The 17,734-nt window shown below is 56.1% G+C and overlaps 1 protein-coding gene across 1 annotated transcript in view; it reads left to right on the plus strand.

Annotated features, from left to right (window-relative positions):
• Window positions 1–17,734, plus strand: part of ARHGEF17 (Rho guanine nucleotide exchange factor 17) — a 58,448-nt gene that overhangs the window by 23,976 nt on the left and 16,738 nt on the right. The window contains exon 2 of the mRNA XM_032427041.1: window positions 13,564–13,641. Coding sequence (XP_032282932.1) covers window positions 13,564–13,641 — 78 coding nt within the window. The remainder of the gene's footprint in view (window positions 1–13,563; window positions 13,642–17,734) is intronic.

A 17,734-nucleotide genomic window follows, 5' to 3' on the forward strand; every position in this document is an offset into this window, starting at 1 on the left:
ATGAGGATCTGATGAGATCAGGCTCTACAAACATTTTGTAAACTGTGAAGTGCCGGATGGTGCCACTTATTGTCAGTATCAGGAGAGCATGGATGCAACTCCAGAAGCCTAAGGTGCTCAGAGCAGGAGGGGAGTCATCAGATCTGGGGTATCGGGACAGCTTCCTGGAAGTGGTAGTCCTGGTCCTGGGGCTTTGGGACAGGGGAGCCTAGGCCTGTGTCAGGCTGGCCTTCAGCAGTGAATCCTGCAGCACGCGTGTGCGCGCACACAGAAGTGACTGTGGCTGCCCACTAGGACTGGTCACTAGTCGTTGATCCAGAGCAGCAAGGCTTGGAAGTTGAGGCTGCCTCTGGTCAGCCCAAGCTGGAGACCACTTCTACCCAGGCCCAGTGACAGCCCCCTGGAGGCTGGGGGGGAGGGATTGTGGAGGAGGGCCTGCTCCCTGTCCCTGGGCAGCTTGACCCCCGAGGCTTGTCTGGTGTGATGGGAGGGGCTTCCCTGGGCTCTGGGTTGGGCCACGGCACCCAGGGCTTACTTTAGAGCCAGAGAGACTTACTGATGGATTGAACTTGCTCCTCTCCTGGGGTGTCCCCTGGGTCTTGGAATAGGGTAGGGGTAGGGGAGGTGGGGGCCACAATGCCTCCGAGCAGCTTGGGCCCCTTTGGACAAGATTTAGTGGGTAAGGCCCAAGGGCCCAGTTCTAGCCTCAGCTGACTGCCTGCTGCCCTGGGGGTCTCGAGACACTTTCCTCTCTGAGCCTCAGTGCCTATCCGTAAAATGAGAAGGAATGGACCTTTCTCTGGCTCCCTCCTTTATAAGGAAGGCTTGAACATGGGCATTCTAAGCTTGCTGTGCACATTCATAACACTGAAACTTTCATTCATTCACTGATTCACAAATCCGTATTGGGCACTTACTGTGGGCCAGACTATTCTAGGCATGGTTACTGAAGTCTGCAAGCTCCAAAGGGGAGGGATCACCTCTGCCTTGTTCCAGCAGCATCCACACCTAGAACAGAGGTCAGATTAGTAGGTTGGTAGGAGCTGATAACACCTCAAGCTTCCTTCGGCCTTTGGTGGTTTGAGTATAATTTCTGGCACCATTGTAAGTGGGGAAGATTGCCTCTTTTGTCTGCTAGGCTTTGAGATACAGCTAGGCTATATCTACCGCTCAGGCAGGCCCTGCTCCCTCCTCCCTGCCCCTCAGCTCCCTGGGGCTCTGGCCTGAGGCTGGCCTGGCCTTTCCCAGGGTGCCTGGCCCACAGCCCAGTGAGTCATCTTCCGCTCTAGAGGCAGGACACCCCATCCCACCCCGAAGGCACACACAAATGGAGCCCACCCCCTCCTTCTCCCCCCAGCTTGTGCCTGGGTCCGAGAGAGGGAGGGAGCAGGAGGGTCTGGAAACAGACACTGGATAACTTCCTTTCCCACGATCCCTCACCCCAGCCTCCCTGCATGCTGGAGAACTGGGTGGAGGCAAGGGAAGGGAGCCCTCCTTTGCAGAGCATTTACTGTGCAGCAGGTGTACACCCTCATTTTCCAAGTGGGGAAACCGAGACCGAAGGGAAGGGATGTTTGCAACAGCTAGAAGGTGGCGGTGCTGGGCCCAGACCATCTGGGCCCAAATTTCTATGCAGTGTTCTATGCTGAGCAAGGTTTAGACATTTTGAATGATACAGTTTCTGGAGTTGGGAGGGGAGGGCTCTGGGAGGTGACCTCATACACAGGTTCTGAGCTAGGACTGGGACCACAGGCCAGACCACTATTGTGGGCAGAAGTGTGCACAGGGTTGGGTAGGTGCATTTCCTGGGAGCTATGGTTGCCAGATTTTAACAAATCCTACTCTAAGGCTTCATCAGATTCCCAGTGGTGTCCTTGCCCCCCACCCCTGGCCTCCAAGGGTGGGTCAACCTGCCCCCCCAGACTCAGATGTGGGACCCAGAAGATCTGGGTTTCAGTTTCTCTGCCTGAAAAGTACAGATGATGTTCCCAGCCTCTTGGGCCCTGGAGATGAGGAAATTCAGAGCTTATTAGCTGGTCAGGAGGTGTTTTTCACATCTGTTGGGGTCTGTCTATCCCCCTACCCCCTACCCCCCACCTCCTGCTTCCGGCCATTATCCTTGATGTTAAGAAACTCTTCCTTCCCAAGCTGGAAGGTCCAGCTGTATCTTCTTGAAATTAAGCGGGGATGGGGGAGGGCAGAGAAGAAGAAAGGGAAAAAACCCACATGAAAAAAGACCAGTTAAATTCAAACCACATGCACCGCAGCCCCTGCCATGCAGGCCTCTGCTGCCATCTGTGGGTGTCTGCCGAAGTGTAGTTCTGGAGCCCCAGCTTTCTCACTAAAGCCAGAAGGCTGGATCCTGGTGCCTGAAGTCTAGGAGGATGGTCAGGCTGTCCGTTGGCTGTCTCAGGCGTGACTTCACTTACACACCTCCTTCAGGGAGCATGGTGAGGAATTTAGAGTCCACCTGAACCCTCCTTCCTTCCCCATTTGTCTATAGAGGAGGAAACAATCCCAGAGTGGGGAGTGACTCCCGCTAAGTTACGGCGCAAGTCAGTCATTTGACACATATGTATTGTGTACCTAGTGTAGGTCAGGGACACAGCTATGAACATAGAGAGTCCTGGTCTCTGCCTTTAAGGACCTTATGGGGGGGGGGGTGCTGTGGACACAGAGACCTTCCTCCTGTTTCCATCTCTCCTATTATGGCCAGTCATCCAAGGAAGAGAATACAGCGCATCACCATCTATTTCAAGGTGTCCTGGGTTTGGCTTGATTGATTTATGTGCTCTGTGACCCTGGGGAAGTCACTTGCCTCTCTGGTATGCTGATTACCTGGGGTCAAATCCCAGCTTTGCCAAGTCTGTTTTGCCACGTCCAACTTCTTGACCTCAGGCACATTGCTTTAGTTCTTGGAGCCTTTGTTTAGTCATTTGTGAAATGGAGCTAATAGTTATACACAACTTAGAGGATTGGTGAGGATTAAATGAGATAATACATGAGAAACAGCACCTCACTGGACATAAGCTGGTAGTAAAAGTCAGACCCCACCAAGAGTCTGAGAGTGCACGTCCCTCCCGGAGGTCGAGGAGGGGGTCAGGAGTGCAGTGGGTGGAGGCGTTTCTTCTGGGTTGAGCAGTGGCCAGCACGGTTCATCGGCCAGTAATTGGGCCTGAGCCCCCAGCACAGAGAGTGAGAGCTGCCACCTTGAACCTCCCGTCAGCCAGCAGGGTCAGTTTCTAGAGGGTGAGATTTTTCTAGCGCTGGCTGAGGTGGGGGTCCAAGCTGGACTCCCCTGGCCAAGAGATGAAATCTAGGTCTGCGCAGAAATCATCCCCATGCTTCCCTTCTCCCTTTAGGACATTCAGGACCTGGGTTCTTAGCTCAGTTCTGCCACTGCCTGGCTTCATCTGGCTTCGTTACCTCTCTGAGCCTCAGTTTCCCCAGCTAGGTAGTTCTCACTCAGTCTTTCATGCAGTTGCAGCCAGATAGTGACAGGGCTGGAATCCCCGTGAAGGCTTCCTCACTCGTAGATCTGGCAATCCGTGCTGCCATCTGGGTGGGCCCTTATCTGGGCGGTTAGCTGGAATATCTTACACGTGGCCTCTGCGTGTGACCTGGGCCTCCACTCTACGCAGCAGCCTGGTTCCAGGAACAAGGGACCCAAGAGAGCAAGGTGGAAGTACATGGCATTTTTATGGGCGAGCTTTGGACGTCACACAGTATCATTTTTGCTGTCTTCCGTTCATCGAGGCAGTCACAGAGGTCACCCAGTTGCGAGGGGGAGGGCACATAAACCTCCTCAGGCTACGGAAGAGTGTCAGTACCACATTATAAGAAGAGCAGGTGGCACGGCGAATATGTGGTAGTCTCTTTGAAAAGTGCCAGGTGCCACACCTCCCTGGGGGGGGCTCTGCAGATGAGATGCCACAGCGGTGTCGAGTGCTGGGCGCGTGCCTGGCACCTGGTGAGTGCTCAGGAAACAGCCGCTATGGCTGCTTTGGATCATTACTGAAATGGCCTTGGCTGTTCACTTCTGCCACGGAACCACACGGACCATCCCCCACCGATGGGCTGTGCGGTCACATGGTCACGGACCACTGACTGGGGTATACACAGACACGTGGGCGAGTCCACACAGATGGGACACACGTGTCTCTCACAGTCCCGCCTCCAGGTGCGCACAGCCCCACCTAAGCAGGGCAGCGGCCCTCCTGTGGCAGGAAGGACCTGAGGCTCCTTTGGCCCTCGATCTCTCCTTCCCATTTCCTAGCACATTCCCCAGAATTCTGGGGCCCACCCTGAGCAGCCAGTCCCAGGGGAGCCCTGTGGTTTGGACAAGGCCTGGGAACTCTGTGGAGCCTTGAGAGGCTCCTCCTTCCTGAAGAGAGGGTCTGTAGGAGACAGGCCATGACCTGGGAAGGCAGGACAAAGGGACAGATGATGGGAAGAAGAGGGGAGGGGTGTCAGACAAGAGCAGATGGGGAGAATGAGGCCCCAAGAGGGGAAGTGGCTTGTTGAAGGTCACATCACCGCTAAGTGGTAGAGCCAGGATGGGAGCCCAAGCAGTGGCTTCAAGAGCCTGCCCTCTTCATTTCTGTGCCAAGAAGTCCCTTTCCTGGAACTTTGGTCTCATTGATGAACCTGAAGACCTGCGGAGCGCAGCACCGTCAGTGAAATGAATAGCCCATCAGGTTGGGAACATCCAGCACTAGTCCGTGCCGGTGGATATCGGTGGGGTCAGGAAGGTCAGACAGCCCATCTGGGCCATTAGCCAGGGCTTGGTTCCCAGGGAGGAGAGTCTCCCCGATCCCAGCATTGCCTGCTGACGACATTTTGTTTTCCCCCAAAACCACCCTGGGTCAGGAGAACCTCTTTATGTCATCATCTCAGTACCAATGAGGCCGGAGAGAGGCAGTTCATACAACTAGTGCACCAGGGAGGCGAGGGCGAGGCCAAGCTGAGTGCATGAGGCTGAGGGGAGGTGGAGTGGGGCTCTCCTCTCAGAGGAGGAGGTGGGTTTCAGAATATGGGCCCTGCAGGCCATCACCTCAGCTTCACCTCTTATCACTTAGGTGACTGCCCTGAGCCTCAGTTTCCTTGTTTGTAAAATAGAGGAGAAACAATAACAGAGCCCTTGATGTAGGGCTACTGCGGGGATTAGAGGAGCTAGAGCTTGGAAAGCAATGGTGGGGTGCTTGACACCTGAACGGTATTCCAGCAGAGTTAGTGACGGTGAGGATTCTAAATTATGGTGTTCCCAGTCTGGTTTGGGCAGCTCTGGGGTCCAGATCCTCTGTGGCAGATACTTAGATAGAGCTGTGCAGGTATGAAAGGCTGGAGACCCCTCCCCACCCCACAGGAGCCCAAGGAGACCCACTGCCCCAGAACCTAAATTGCCTTTGTCATTTCTTTTTCAATTCCTGTCTTCCCATTTAGACTGTGGTGCCCAGGCAGGCACAGACCTCTTCTTACCTTTAAATCCCCAGCACAGTGCTTGGTACATGGTAGGTACTCAATAAATATTTGTTGAACTAATCAACAACTGAATAAAATAAAAAGTCCATGAATTACTCATCCATTGAACCATGTGTCTGCGCATCCATTCATGTGTTCATTTGTTCTGTTCACCCATCCATTTATTCACCTATCATCATCCCATTCTTTCACTTGGTCAGCCCTTACTCATTACCCATCCATTTGTCCACCCATATGTCCTTTCTCATCACTGGCCTCCAGTCGGTCCAGCACTAGCTGTAGGACCAAGTGGCCCCCAGTGGGCAAGAAGTCTTGTAGGAGGTCTTGGTGGGGCTCATAGCAGGAGGTGTGTCCAGAGGCAGGTAAACAAGGTATTAGGCTTCTCTGAGAGATGGGGAAGTGTCAGCTGACTGGGTGCAGGTAGGGAGAGTTAGGTGGTCGCCAGGACCAGCAGAAGGGTCGTTCCACCCAGCTGGAGTACCCTCCTACAGTGGGGTGGGGGCTTTGTGGAGCAGAGCCCTTTTGCCCCTCCCGGCCTCTCATCTTCCCCTGCCTGAGGAGGATGGGAGCTGCTTGGTGGGAGGGGGGTGGTATATGTGTTGTGGTGGGGTGTGGGGTATGGAGAGGAGAGGAGGGCCCTTACCAGCCACGTCAGACCCTTATAAAAATGATTCTGAGCCAGGCGCACTCCAAACTGCAGATACTGCAGATAAAAGGAAAAGAGACATCAGTGCCTAAAAGGGGAGTTCAGTTCAGCCAAACAACAAAAGAACCGGACCTGCACAGGGGTGCTGTGGTGTCCCCAACCCCCACCCTGGCTGACCTCACTCGGAGGGGCTCCGATGCCTTGCTGTTGTGGGGGTGATCCCTGGACGCCCTCATTCAGCAGCTGTGTGCTCCTGTTCCTTCTCTCAGCTTCCTTTCATTTCCCCACCCCACCGGCTCCCCTGTTGCCATGACAACGGGCTTGGATGTAATTAGCCATCTTTAATGAAGCAGCAGCAAGCAGTGCCTCAGCACCAAGCCCTGCCCCCTTCTCCAGGGCAGCGGCCTCCAGTGAACTCTGCCATCTGGGCACCCACGTGCTTCTGGATTTCTTGACCTCAGAATGTTGTTCAAACCCTGCCTCCTCCAGGAAACCCTCCCTGAATACCCCCTCCTCCCCCAGGCAGAGGTGACTCCCCCTGCTGAGTCCTGTATATTGTCTGGCAGCTCCTGGATGCCAGCCAGAGTGGATTCATCTGTGCAGGGCCTGGTCCTGCTGAAGTGAGTGAGGCAATAGATGCACCTTACTAACAAGTCCGAGCTAAGCACAGCCTCCCAACTGCTCAGAGGAAATGAGGCCCCAGGTCATACAGCTGGAGAGAGGGTCAGATGGGGGAGGAGGTGCTGAGAGAAAACCAAACGTGAGTTAAGTAGCTACGGTGATCAAGCAATGGGCCAGAGGTGGGGCGCTCGAACCCCGGCCCTCGAGCTAGTGTGGGATTATCTTTGGGACCTGGCTATTTAGATTTGTCCAGGGGGTGTGTCCATCCCCTGTGCTTAAATCATCACTCCCTCAACTGGTCTGGTGGTTCCAAAGCCTCCCCCAACAAGCCCAGCCCTGAGAGGAAGAGGTGAAGGTCTAGGCCCCACCCCCGGGGAAGTCCATAATCCATCCCATAGGGAGAGTAAGAGGCAGGTGGACTCACTGGATTTCTTGGTTCAAACTAGAGGTAGCGGACGGCTTGGGGGGACCCTTGTTCTGCCGCCCAGGGGCAGAAGGGGCTCGGCCAGGACCCATGCCCTAGGATGGGATGTGGTGGCCAGGCCGGCTCTAGGCCTTGAAGGATCTGTGCCACCAGTGGACAGATTGCTGGGCCCCACCCAGAGCTTCCGGTCTTTAGGGACATGTGTGTGGTGGGGGAGGGGGGTGAGAACGTGCATTTCTAACACATTCCCTGGGGTTACACAGGGCCTGTACTTTGAGAACCATTGTCACAGAGGGACCAGCAAGGGAGCTGGTGCAGAGCACACACTCATGCTTCCATTCATTCTTTCATTCGACGAGCTGGCTCAGGAGTTACCCTGGGCCGGGCCGTCATGGGACACAGGAGAGACAGACGGGCTCACCGGTTGTTTAGGGCAGTGCAAACTTAGCAAGCACCTCTCAGGCATCCGGCTCTGCCCCCCGGGGCAGCCTCACTGCTCTGGGGCCTCTGCCAGGAGGGGGTCACACCTGTTTTCTCTTGCTACTCTCTTGGAATTCTCTGGGCCTGTTTTTGTTGTTGACTACTTTGGGATTGTCTGTTGGGAGGTTAAAATTTGAGTGTTGGACATTTTGGACTCTCTGAGGAGGCCAGTGCTGCTGGGCCCATGTCCTGCCCTCTCAGGAGAGGATAAGGAATAATTCCCTTGGATGGGGCTGTGGGGTGTTGATTCACCTGGTTGAGGGCTGAACAGGGGAAGGTGGCAGGGGGGCAGAACAGCACAGGAGGCTGCAAGGGCCAGCAAGGGGTTGATCCTGTGCCATGGGGCTGCCAGGGGAGGCTTGTGAGCAGGGAATTGCAAGGTTTGCCTCCCCGTGATGACTGCTCAGTGTGTGGGGAGAAGGGTTGGGGAAGTGTTATTGAAGTTTTGTTTATTAGCCAACATCTATGTGCAGAGTGCTGTGGTTTACAAAGGGCCATGGACCCTGCCCTCAGGGAAACTACAGTCTCCCAGGAGGAGATGGCCATCAACCTAGCAATTGTTCAAATGTGTAATTACAAACTATGATATCTGGTTAAGAAAAACTGTGAATCTTTGAGAGCACAGAGCAGGTGCACCTGGCTTGATCTGAGGATCAGGGGGGGCTTCCTGGAGGAGGTGACATTTGCACTAAGATTTGTCTTAAAGGAAAAGCAAAAGCACTGCTAGGAGAGGGAAAAGGCATGGGCCAAGGCCCCCAGGCAGGAGAGAGCCTGGTCTGTTTCTAGGAGTTAAAACAGAAGTGGTTGGAGCAAATCAAGCAAGGCGGAGAGAGGGATGGAGGGAACTGGCTTGGGCGATGGGTCAGAAGGCCTCCACTGTGCAGGAAACTCAGGGGAAAGCAGGTTTGGGGGAGGGCATGAGGAGTTTGGTGAGTGTGGGAGCCCTCAGTACACTGAAGAAGCATAAAGTCAGCCAGTGCAGAGGCACAACAGAGGGACCCCAGTCAGCTGCAGGGTGCATCAGAGCCCCCTGGTGGGAGTTGGGAGCTGGTACACAAACAAAGCTCACCATGCCCCCACTCCTGATTAAATGGGTCTGGGATGTGTTCTGGCATCACCTGCAATTTGAGGACCAGGTCCTGGGGATCATGCTTGGAAACATTCTGAGCATCATCCGGTGATGGTGGTGGGGGTTGTAAATACCTGAGCGCCCCCCCGCCATGGTGGGGGGTGGGGTGGAGAGAGATAGGGCTGGAATCCACTAGGACTGTCTCAAGTATAGGACACAGGTCAACTGGGTGGGGTGGGAGTAGGCATGACTCAGGGCGGGCCCTTTCCTCTATCAGGCCCTAATGCTCTGCCGCCCGCCCCGGACGGGAGAACAGTGTCAGTTTCCAGGGATGTGCATGTATTGTGCCCGCTTATAGTTGTGTGAACCGGAAGCATGTGCCACCGTGCAGCACTGGGTCAAGTTCATGTGTGTCAGGGCTCAGGTCTGCATGGGACTACGGCGATGTGTGTGCACTTGGCCCTCACCCACAGCTGTATAGCAGTCAAGGCCGGAGGGCAGGTTTCCATGTATATGGGCCTGTTCCGTGTAGATCGTGCATGGCCCTGTGTGTGCCTGTGTCGGTACAGGTGTAGACAAAGGGTCCATGTCTCCCCGTGTACTGGCGGTTGTCGACGGGTGTGCGCCAACTTCTGTCCTCCGAGGGGGATGGGTCCGCAAGGGGAGGCCGCGGCGTGCGGGAGCGGCGGGGGCGAGGCCAGGCCGCCCTCTGCGTGTTGGGGGAGACCGGGCGGCGCGGAGGGGGCGGGCGGAGCGGGGTGGGGGTGGGGGCCGAGGGCGGGGACTCCCCTCCGCTCCCCCTCCCCCGCGCCAGCGGCGCCGAGCGCGCCAGGCTCGCCCCGCGCACTCGCTGAGCGGAGGAGGCAACAGCGCCGCCGCCCGGGCCATCGCGATCAGATCGACGCTGGGACTGACACCGCGACCGCCGCCGCGGCCGGGCTGAGCCCCCGGAGGGAGCGACGGTGGGAGAGAGGGGGCCCGCCGTCCCCCGCCGCCCCGGCACCCCCGCCCTGGCGGCGGCTCGGCCGCATGCTTCAGATGGTAAAGACCCTGGCCCAGTTCACCATCGCGCTGGAAGACATGCGCGATCTGGGCCCGGCCACCGCCTCCGGGGAGCCCGCCGGGAGCAGCGGTGCTGACGCTGAGGAGCCTGGGGAGGCCCAGGTACCGGGAGGGGGAGAGACAGCCAGGGACCTGGGCCAAGACCTAGAACCCAGCGGCCCCGGGCCTGGGGGAGGAATGGGTAGATGCTGGGGCGCAGGACCAGGAACTTGGATCAGGCACACCAGCTTCCTGGCCGAGGGCCTGGGGGCTCAGAGACTAGTGATGGGGGCAGGGAGACTGAGGGTATGAGGAGTCCTGGCAGGGGTGGTGTGGCTGGCAGGGCGCTGAGGTTTGGTGCCACCAGAGTGCAAGCTTGGGATGGCAGAAGGGCTGGCAACCTCAACCGGGGTGGGGGCCTGTACCCCGAGACCCAGCCTTGGCAAGGCCTAGTGGTTCGTAGTGCGTGATATGGGTCAGCGTGTAGGCAGAGCCTGTCTCCAGAGGTGTCCTGGGTTCACAGGCTCCGGAAGGAGAGGTTTTATCAGCCTCTCTCCAGCAGGCCTGTGGCAGTCCCCAGGTGTATGTGTGTGCTGGGGGGATGGGGCATTGGGAATAGCCGCTTTTGCTCCCGTTTTGCCATTCTCTCCCTGCCACTGGACCCGCTGGGCCTGCGAGGTGTCATGCTGTGGTGGCAATGGTGGTGTCCCCATTCCTGGCTCCGTGCTCCCCTCTGGGGGAAGAGGAGGGGAGGCTTCCAGGGGCTGTGTCCATGCCTTTGTGTGTTTCTCTGGGCCCAGACTCTGATTGTCCTGCTCTCCTGGGCTCCCATGGGGGCTCTGGTTCTGTCTTCCTCCCCATGCTGTGGTGTGTGTGTTTCTCCCCGCCACCTCACATCTCCGGACTGAAGGCCCTGGTTCTCAGCCAGGTGATTTGGCTACATTTCTTTTTGGTCTCTTTGCGGGGTTCTGGCCTTTACGGCTTCTTCTGTGTACATGTGTCTCTGTCTTCATGCTGTGTGTATAGGTCTTAAGCTTTGGGTCATGCTGTCCCAATCATACTGGTAGGAGAGGCCCCCCTCTATCTTCCTGCCAAATCCCTTCAGCCCCCCTCCCTCTCCCACTTCAGCGCCCCCTGTAGTAAAGGTCTGAGGATGGGGCTGTTGAGGGGTGACGGGCTCTGGGGGGAGGCTGGGCCTCTGGGGGAGGCTAGGCCTACAGGGCTGTCCCGCCCAGAACAGGTGGGCCTGCTGATCTGCTTGACAGCTGCATTGCCCGTCTCCTGCTTCCCCTGGCTCCCCCACCCCCACATGCATTCACACCCGTGTCTGGGCACGTGCAGAAGGGCACTCCATGCAGTGACAGGGAGCTGGCCTTAATTTCCGTGCCTCTACCTGACAGCTGAGTGACAGCCCACTGTGCTTTCAAGCAGGAGGAGGCTGGGAAAGGCGGGTGTTGCAGCGTCAGCCTCCCTGCGTGAGTTACCCCAGCCCTCTGAGCTGGCAGGCCCAGCCCCAGCCCTCCCTCCCCCAGGAGGCCTCCCTGCCTGTGACCCTCACCCCGGGGCCTAGCAGGGCCAGGCCCGGGGAGTGGAAGGGGGAGGGAGGCTGGGCCACTCAGGGCCAAGCCTGGCCTGGTTCTACTCTCAGGGAGCTCCCTGTCCAGCAGGGAGATGGATATAGATGAACCATTTTGCTGAGGTAGAGTAAGAATGGACATTGAAGACCCAGCATGTGTGGAGAGAGCTGCCCTGCTCCCCAGCTCCTTGCTTTCACAGTCCTGGGAGGAAGGCATTATTCATTCCGTTTCATAGAGGAGAATGTGGGAACGTAGGGCAGTTAGGTGACTATCCAAGGTCACACAGCTAGTAAGGGCATAGCCGGGGACCCTGTGGCCCGTGGCTGGCCAGTCAGTCTGGGCGAGAACTCTGGGTGCTTGGGCCCTAAGACTCACCATGAGGTGGCTAAAGAGACTCGGGCTGGGGTGCCTGGGTGGCTCAGTCAGTTAAGCATTTGACTCTTGGTTCCAGCTCAGGTCATGATCTCAGGATTGTGAGTTTGAGCCCCACATCAGGCTCTGTGCCCAGTGGGGAATCTGCTTGAGATTCTCTCTTGCCCTCTCCCTCTGCCCTTCCCCCTGCTCTTGCACACGCTCTTGCTCGCTCTCTCTCTCTCTCTCTCAAATAAATCTTTAAAAAAAAATGAAGAGACTCGGTCCCCACTCTGCCAGTCACTGGCTGTGTGACCTTGGGCAAGTCAAGTCACCTCTCAGACTTGACTACCTCACCTGTAAAGTGGAGATGGTGACACCTTTGAGTGTAGGCAGAAATGAGCCATATCTGTGAAGTGCTGAGAGGGCCCTGGGGGACAAGGGGAGGATTGGGCATCCGGGCCTTTCCTTGGGAGGCCCTTCTGACCTTTGACGCTCTCCCAACTCTCCATCCTAGGGTGGGCCCAACTGGTGTTCCTTCCTACTAGAAGCTGCCCTGCTGTTTTAAAGGCCTTTGAATCACTGAGGATAGATGATCTGGCTGTAGCTGGGGGCTCTGAGGCAAAGCCCAGTGTCTTCTCACCCATCAGAGCATGCAGCTGGTAGGGGTGGGGCAAAGCCAGTCTCCTCCCCTCCCTCGAGGGAGAGCCATTCACACCGCCCCCAACCGTGAGTTCCTAGCACAGGAGCCTACTTTTCTGAGTGTGTCTCATTGTTGACAGGTTTGGGGACAGACCTGGCCCCGAGTCCCTGAGTCAGAGGGAGGGTGTTACAGGGAGGTGGGCATACCATCTGGTGAAGTCTTCCTGGAGAAGGAATGGGCCAGAGGCATAGGAACTGGTGGCAAGGAGCAGTAGGTAAGCTGAGTCCCAGGGAGTCGAACACAGAGAAGGCGTCCTCTGTCTGGCTTCTAGCAAAGCCTTCCCACAGAATAGGGCTGCCCTGTCAGGGATGCACACCCTGTCCCTGGAGGTGTGGATGCAGAGTCTGTGTGACCCCTCAGGGACTCCCTACTGCAGACCATCTGATGCTTAGGATGGAGGCATTAGTTCCTGGGTCTCCTTTCCCCCATCCTTAAAATGGGAAGAAGAACAACATCTACCTCACAGGGTGGTCAGGACGATGAAATAATATATGCTTAGAACAGTGCCTGGTGTGGAGTAGGGCTCAGTTAACCTTTTTAACTGAGAGAACTGATATCCAGCCTTGTCTGAGAGTGGGTGAACCCTGCCCCTACCTGGCTGTGTGACCTTTGGCACTGCCTTCCCCTCCCTGAGCCACCTTTTCTTCATCTGTGGCAGGCGGCCACAGTTTGCACTCTCAGGGATGGCATGAAGCCCAGTCTAGTAGGGTCTGACTCCATAGCACTGAGCCGGAAGGAGGGGTTTTCAGAGTTTGCAGCTGGAGTGGGGCGTGGCCTGGAGGCATCTTCCTTTGCAAAGGTGAGAGGTTATTGATTGTTGTGAGTCCTTTTCAGGAGCCCAGTGGGTAACCTCGAAGTGCACAGGAGATCATCAGCTCTGCCGGCAGCCATGGGGGTGGTGGTGGAGGAGTAAGGGGCACACCCTGGAAAGGGGGGCATTTGAGATGTAGGGGGAGGGCGCTCCCTGCACAGGGAGCATGAGAGCAAGTCCCTGGCCGAGTGGGGGTCCATGGTGCTCTGGGGTAACAGCCAGCAGCCGTGGATGGTGGGAATGCAGGCCTTGAAGGCCAGGGAGAGGATGAGGATGGGCTCTCTGGGTCCAGGTGACCGCAGGGGGCCGGGTCTGAGGGGAACAAGGCACTGCTCACCCTCTGCCTTCTGTCCCCCAAGGACATGCGGAAGCACGTGACCATGACCCTGCTGGACACGGAGCAGTCCTATGTGGAGTCGCTGCGCACCCTGATGCAGGTGAGGCTCAAGGCCGGACCAGGCCCCCCGAGAGCGGCCGTTCTGAGTCTAGGAGGCCGTCAAACATGTGGGAACAAACCCATTTTGTGGACAGGGGATGGAGGCTAGAGAGGAGAGAGGAATGACCCTGGGTAACATCACCCCTCCGTAGAGAACCCCCCATCCTGTGACTGTCCCAGAGAAGAAATCCCCCTCCAGGGTGGGAGGGAACATAGAGGGGACTTAATAAGGCCAGACAGGCCACCCCAGGGCAGGTGCTCCCTCCTTTTACTGTCCTGCCACCTCCCCCTGGCGGCCCCGTGCCTCGGCTTAGATCTGTGCCCCCGCCAACTGTAGCCCCGTCCATTTTATTCATTGACTGGGAAAATAATTGTTGAATGGAATAAAATGTTGAGCACCTGCCGTGTGCCAGGCCCTGTTCCGGGCATAGGAAACACGAGGACGAATAAGGGAGACAAGCTGCGCCACAGGACCTCATAGTCCCGTTGGGGGCATAGTTGAGTATATGGTCACTCTCAAAGCATTGAGGGGGCACCTGTGAGGTGTGGGGTCAGGGTATTTTTCCCTGGAGGACGTGCTGGCTTCCTCCCCACCTGTCTTGTCAGCAACAGGAACAGCAGGTGCAAAGTCAAGTAAGAAGAGGCCGGCACAAAGCACAAAGGGTTGGTCCTCTGGGGATGCTGGGGGAGCCAGCAGGAGCCATGTGGTAGGGGCCTTGGATACCAGGAAGAAGGTTTGGACCCTACCAGGGGCCCTGGAGAGTCAGCAAAGGGCTTTGAGCCGGGGCAGCATGTCATCTGATTCATGCTTTATAAAGTCTGTCTGACTGCTAGGAAGGTGGGCAGCAGAAGAGAAGGCCAAGGCCACTGAGGGTAGGCAAGGGAGGAGAGGCCAGGACCAGGGCAGAAGCCACAGGGAGGGAGCGTTGGGACAGACATTCAGGAGGTGGACTGGTCAGGCCAGGCACGGTAGCTGGTCGGCTGTGGGATGAGGCCTGGACTCCTGGTCTGGGTGACGGCAGCACTGGAGGAACCCCACGTGTGACAGTTGGGGCGAGATGGCCAGATCAGGTTCCGGCGTGGGAAAGCCCCTGAGTCAGGATGCACGTGCGGGCCTGGGGCCCAGGGCAGAGGGCGTGGATCCCAGCTGAGGTGGGGCCTGGCAGGTGCGGTTGAGGACGAATTTACTCAAGCCATCTAGGCAGAGTGAGAGCAAAGAACAGAAGGTAGAGCCCTGGAAAGATCCAGAGTGTTCATTCATTTACTCCACAAATCTGCAACGAGCATCTTCTGGGTGCAGACCATGTTCTCAGTGAGGGTTCAGTGGTGAGCATGAGTGATAAGGTCCTGTGCCCTGGAGTCTATGGCAGAGACTGACAGTAACCAGTCAGACAGACCTTATACGTGAGGACAAGTGCGGGTGCAAAAGTGCACGGAGGGTGTTTCTGTAGCAACAGAGTCTCGTTCAGCCAGAAAAGGGAGGAAGTTCTGACACGTGCCACAACACGGGAGAACCTCGAGGACATCATGCTAAACCGAAATGAGCCAGTCACAAAAGGACAAATACTGTATGATTGCGCTTCCGTGGGGCACCGAGGGTGGCCAAGTTCATAGAGACAGAAAAGTCGAACAGTGCTTGCCAAGGGCTGGGGGACGGGAAGTGGGAGTTAGTGTTTAATGGGTATGGAGTTGTGGTTTGGGAAGATGGGAAAGTTCCGGAGATGGATGGGGATGATGGTTCCACAACAACGTGAATGTATTTAATGTGAGTACTGAACTGTACACTTAAAAATGATTAAAATTAGCAAATTTTGTGATGTATATTTTGCCACACAAAAAATACATTGCTTTTATATATTAAAAACAAGCACACAGAAAGAGGAGAACACAGAACGGGGGCCTGCCCTGGTGTCAGAGGCCAGGGAGGGCTTCTCTGAGGCTGGGGTGTTCAGCGGAGACCTGAGGGATGGGTAAGCGTTCAGCAGCGGGAGAGCCTGGAGGGAACCATTCAGGCAGCGGGTACAATAGGAACAAAGGCCAGGAGGCTGGAAGAAACCTCGAGCAGTTAGCCATGGAGAGGTGGCCGGGGCGGCTGCTGTGCCAGGTGCTGGGACACAACCAGAATGCCATCTTTAAGAGATGCCCTTGGCTGCCAGGCAGCAGTAGTCATGCTGGGTCGGTCCTTTGTGGTCCCCTAGGTGGGAGTTGAAGGCATTGGGGTCAGGCAGTCCAGGGTTTGAGTCACTCGCCTTCCTGCTGGGTGATGCTAGCCTAGTCACCTCACTTCTCTGAGCCTCGGTGTTTTTGTGTACAAAATGTGACTAATCATACCCGTGTCCCAGCGTGAGGGTGCAAAGGTAACGAGGCTGCTCATGCCTTGTTCACACACCCGAGGCCGGCGGGACCCGGGCATGTCTCTCTACCTTCGAATCTCCTGGCCAGTTCAGGGCTGCGCGCGTGGAGGCTTGCAGGACCTGCCGGTGGAAGAGCTAAGGGGGGATAGTTCTCAGGAGGCCAGATTGAGAGTGTGGGTGGCGAGGGGTGGAGATGGGCAGGAGAGTGTCAGCCGAACCCCAGGACTGTCACTCAAGGCAGCCCTGGTGTGTCACAAGGACTGAGGTCCAAGCCAGGCCTCCAGTGTTCAAATTTGGCACACCTCCTGACCGGCCATGTCACCTGGAGCAAGTTACATAACCAGTCTCTGCTTCAGGGTCCTTGTCTGCAGTGTGGGGATAATAATGGTGCCTACCTGTTGAGTGCAGACTGCAAGAGAGATGCATGTGTAATTTAGCATACTGCCTGGCACGTCTGCACGTGTGCATGTGTGTGTGAGTGCGTGTATATAAAATCACATCTAATCCTTACATTAACGTTGTCAGGTAGATATTATAACTCTCTCTTCGTATGAGGAGATGAAGGCTCAGAGAGGTTAAGAAAACTCCCCAGGGTCGTCCATCTATTAAGTGGTATTCTAGTCCATTTGGGCTGCTAGAACGAAAATTTCACAGACTGGGTGGCTTGAACAAATACAGATTCAGTTCTCATAGATCAAGGCGCTGGCAGATTTGGTGTCTAGTGAGGACCCACTTCCTCCTTTTCACTGTGTCCTCCCTGGTGGGAGGGCTGAGGGAGCTCTCCGGGACCTCTTGTAGAAGGGCACAAATCCCATTCGTGAGGGCCCCGCTCACATGACCCACTCACCTCCCAAAGGCCCCGTCTCCAAATACCAGCACGTTGGGGACTAGGTTGGAGCATAAGGATTCTGGGGGGGACACGTGGTAATACCGAGAGCTGACGTTTATTGAGTGCTTCATATGTGCACTTTACATAAGTTAAATCATACAAATCTCATGATAACCCTCATTTTACAGATGATGAACCTGAGACACAGAGACGTAAAGCAACTGTTCAAGGTCACAGAGCCGGGAATTGCCACACCCTGGGGTGAATCCCTGTCAGTCTGACTCTAGGGCTCTCCCTCTCACCAGCTAGTCTGCACTGTCTGAGCATATCGGTGCTATTCAAGCTGAGACTGGACTCCACAGCTCTAGTGTCCCCTCTCAGTGACCACTTCCACCCACACTGACTGGTATCATTCCTGCAAGCCAAGAGTTTTGTTCTTTTTTATTTTTTAATTGAGGCATAGTTGACACACAGTGTTACGTTAGTTTCAGCTGTAGGCCAGGAGTTTAAAATGAAGAAATACCAAGGTTAACAGCCAGAGGCGATGGGGTTTGAACCCACGTCCTAAGGCTACACCTTTCCTCAGTGTCATCCTCACCCTTTGAGTCTTTCTTCAACCCCTGAATTCCCAGCCAACAACCCTCCTTTTCCCTGACCCAGCCCCCTTCTCCCAGCACTCCTGACCCTGTCTTTTTCCCCATAGCACTTACTGCCTTCTAACACACGTGTCATAATTTCATTATTTATGGTGTTTATTTTCTGCCTCCCTCCACTGAGGTGTCAGCTCCACAAGCACCAGGACTTTTGTCTGCCCTCAGGTGCCGCCTGGTGCTTAGAAGGCCGGACACTCAGTAGTTGCCCAGCAAGTACACCGTGAGTGGGTGCAGGTGTTGGTTCCTAGGAGGTTCTGG

Source organism: Phoca vitulina, unplaced genomic scaffold (assembly GCF_004348235.1).
Source record: "Phoca vitulina isolate PV1807 unplaced genomic scaffold, GSC_HSeal_1.0 scaffold36, whole genome shotgun sequence".
NCBI lineage: Eukaryota > Metazoa > Chordata > Mammalia > Carnivora > Phocidae > Phoca > Phoca vitulina.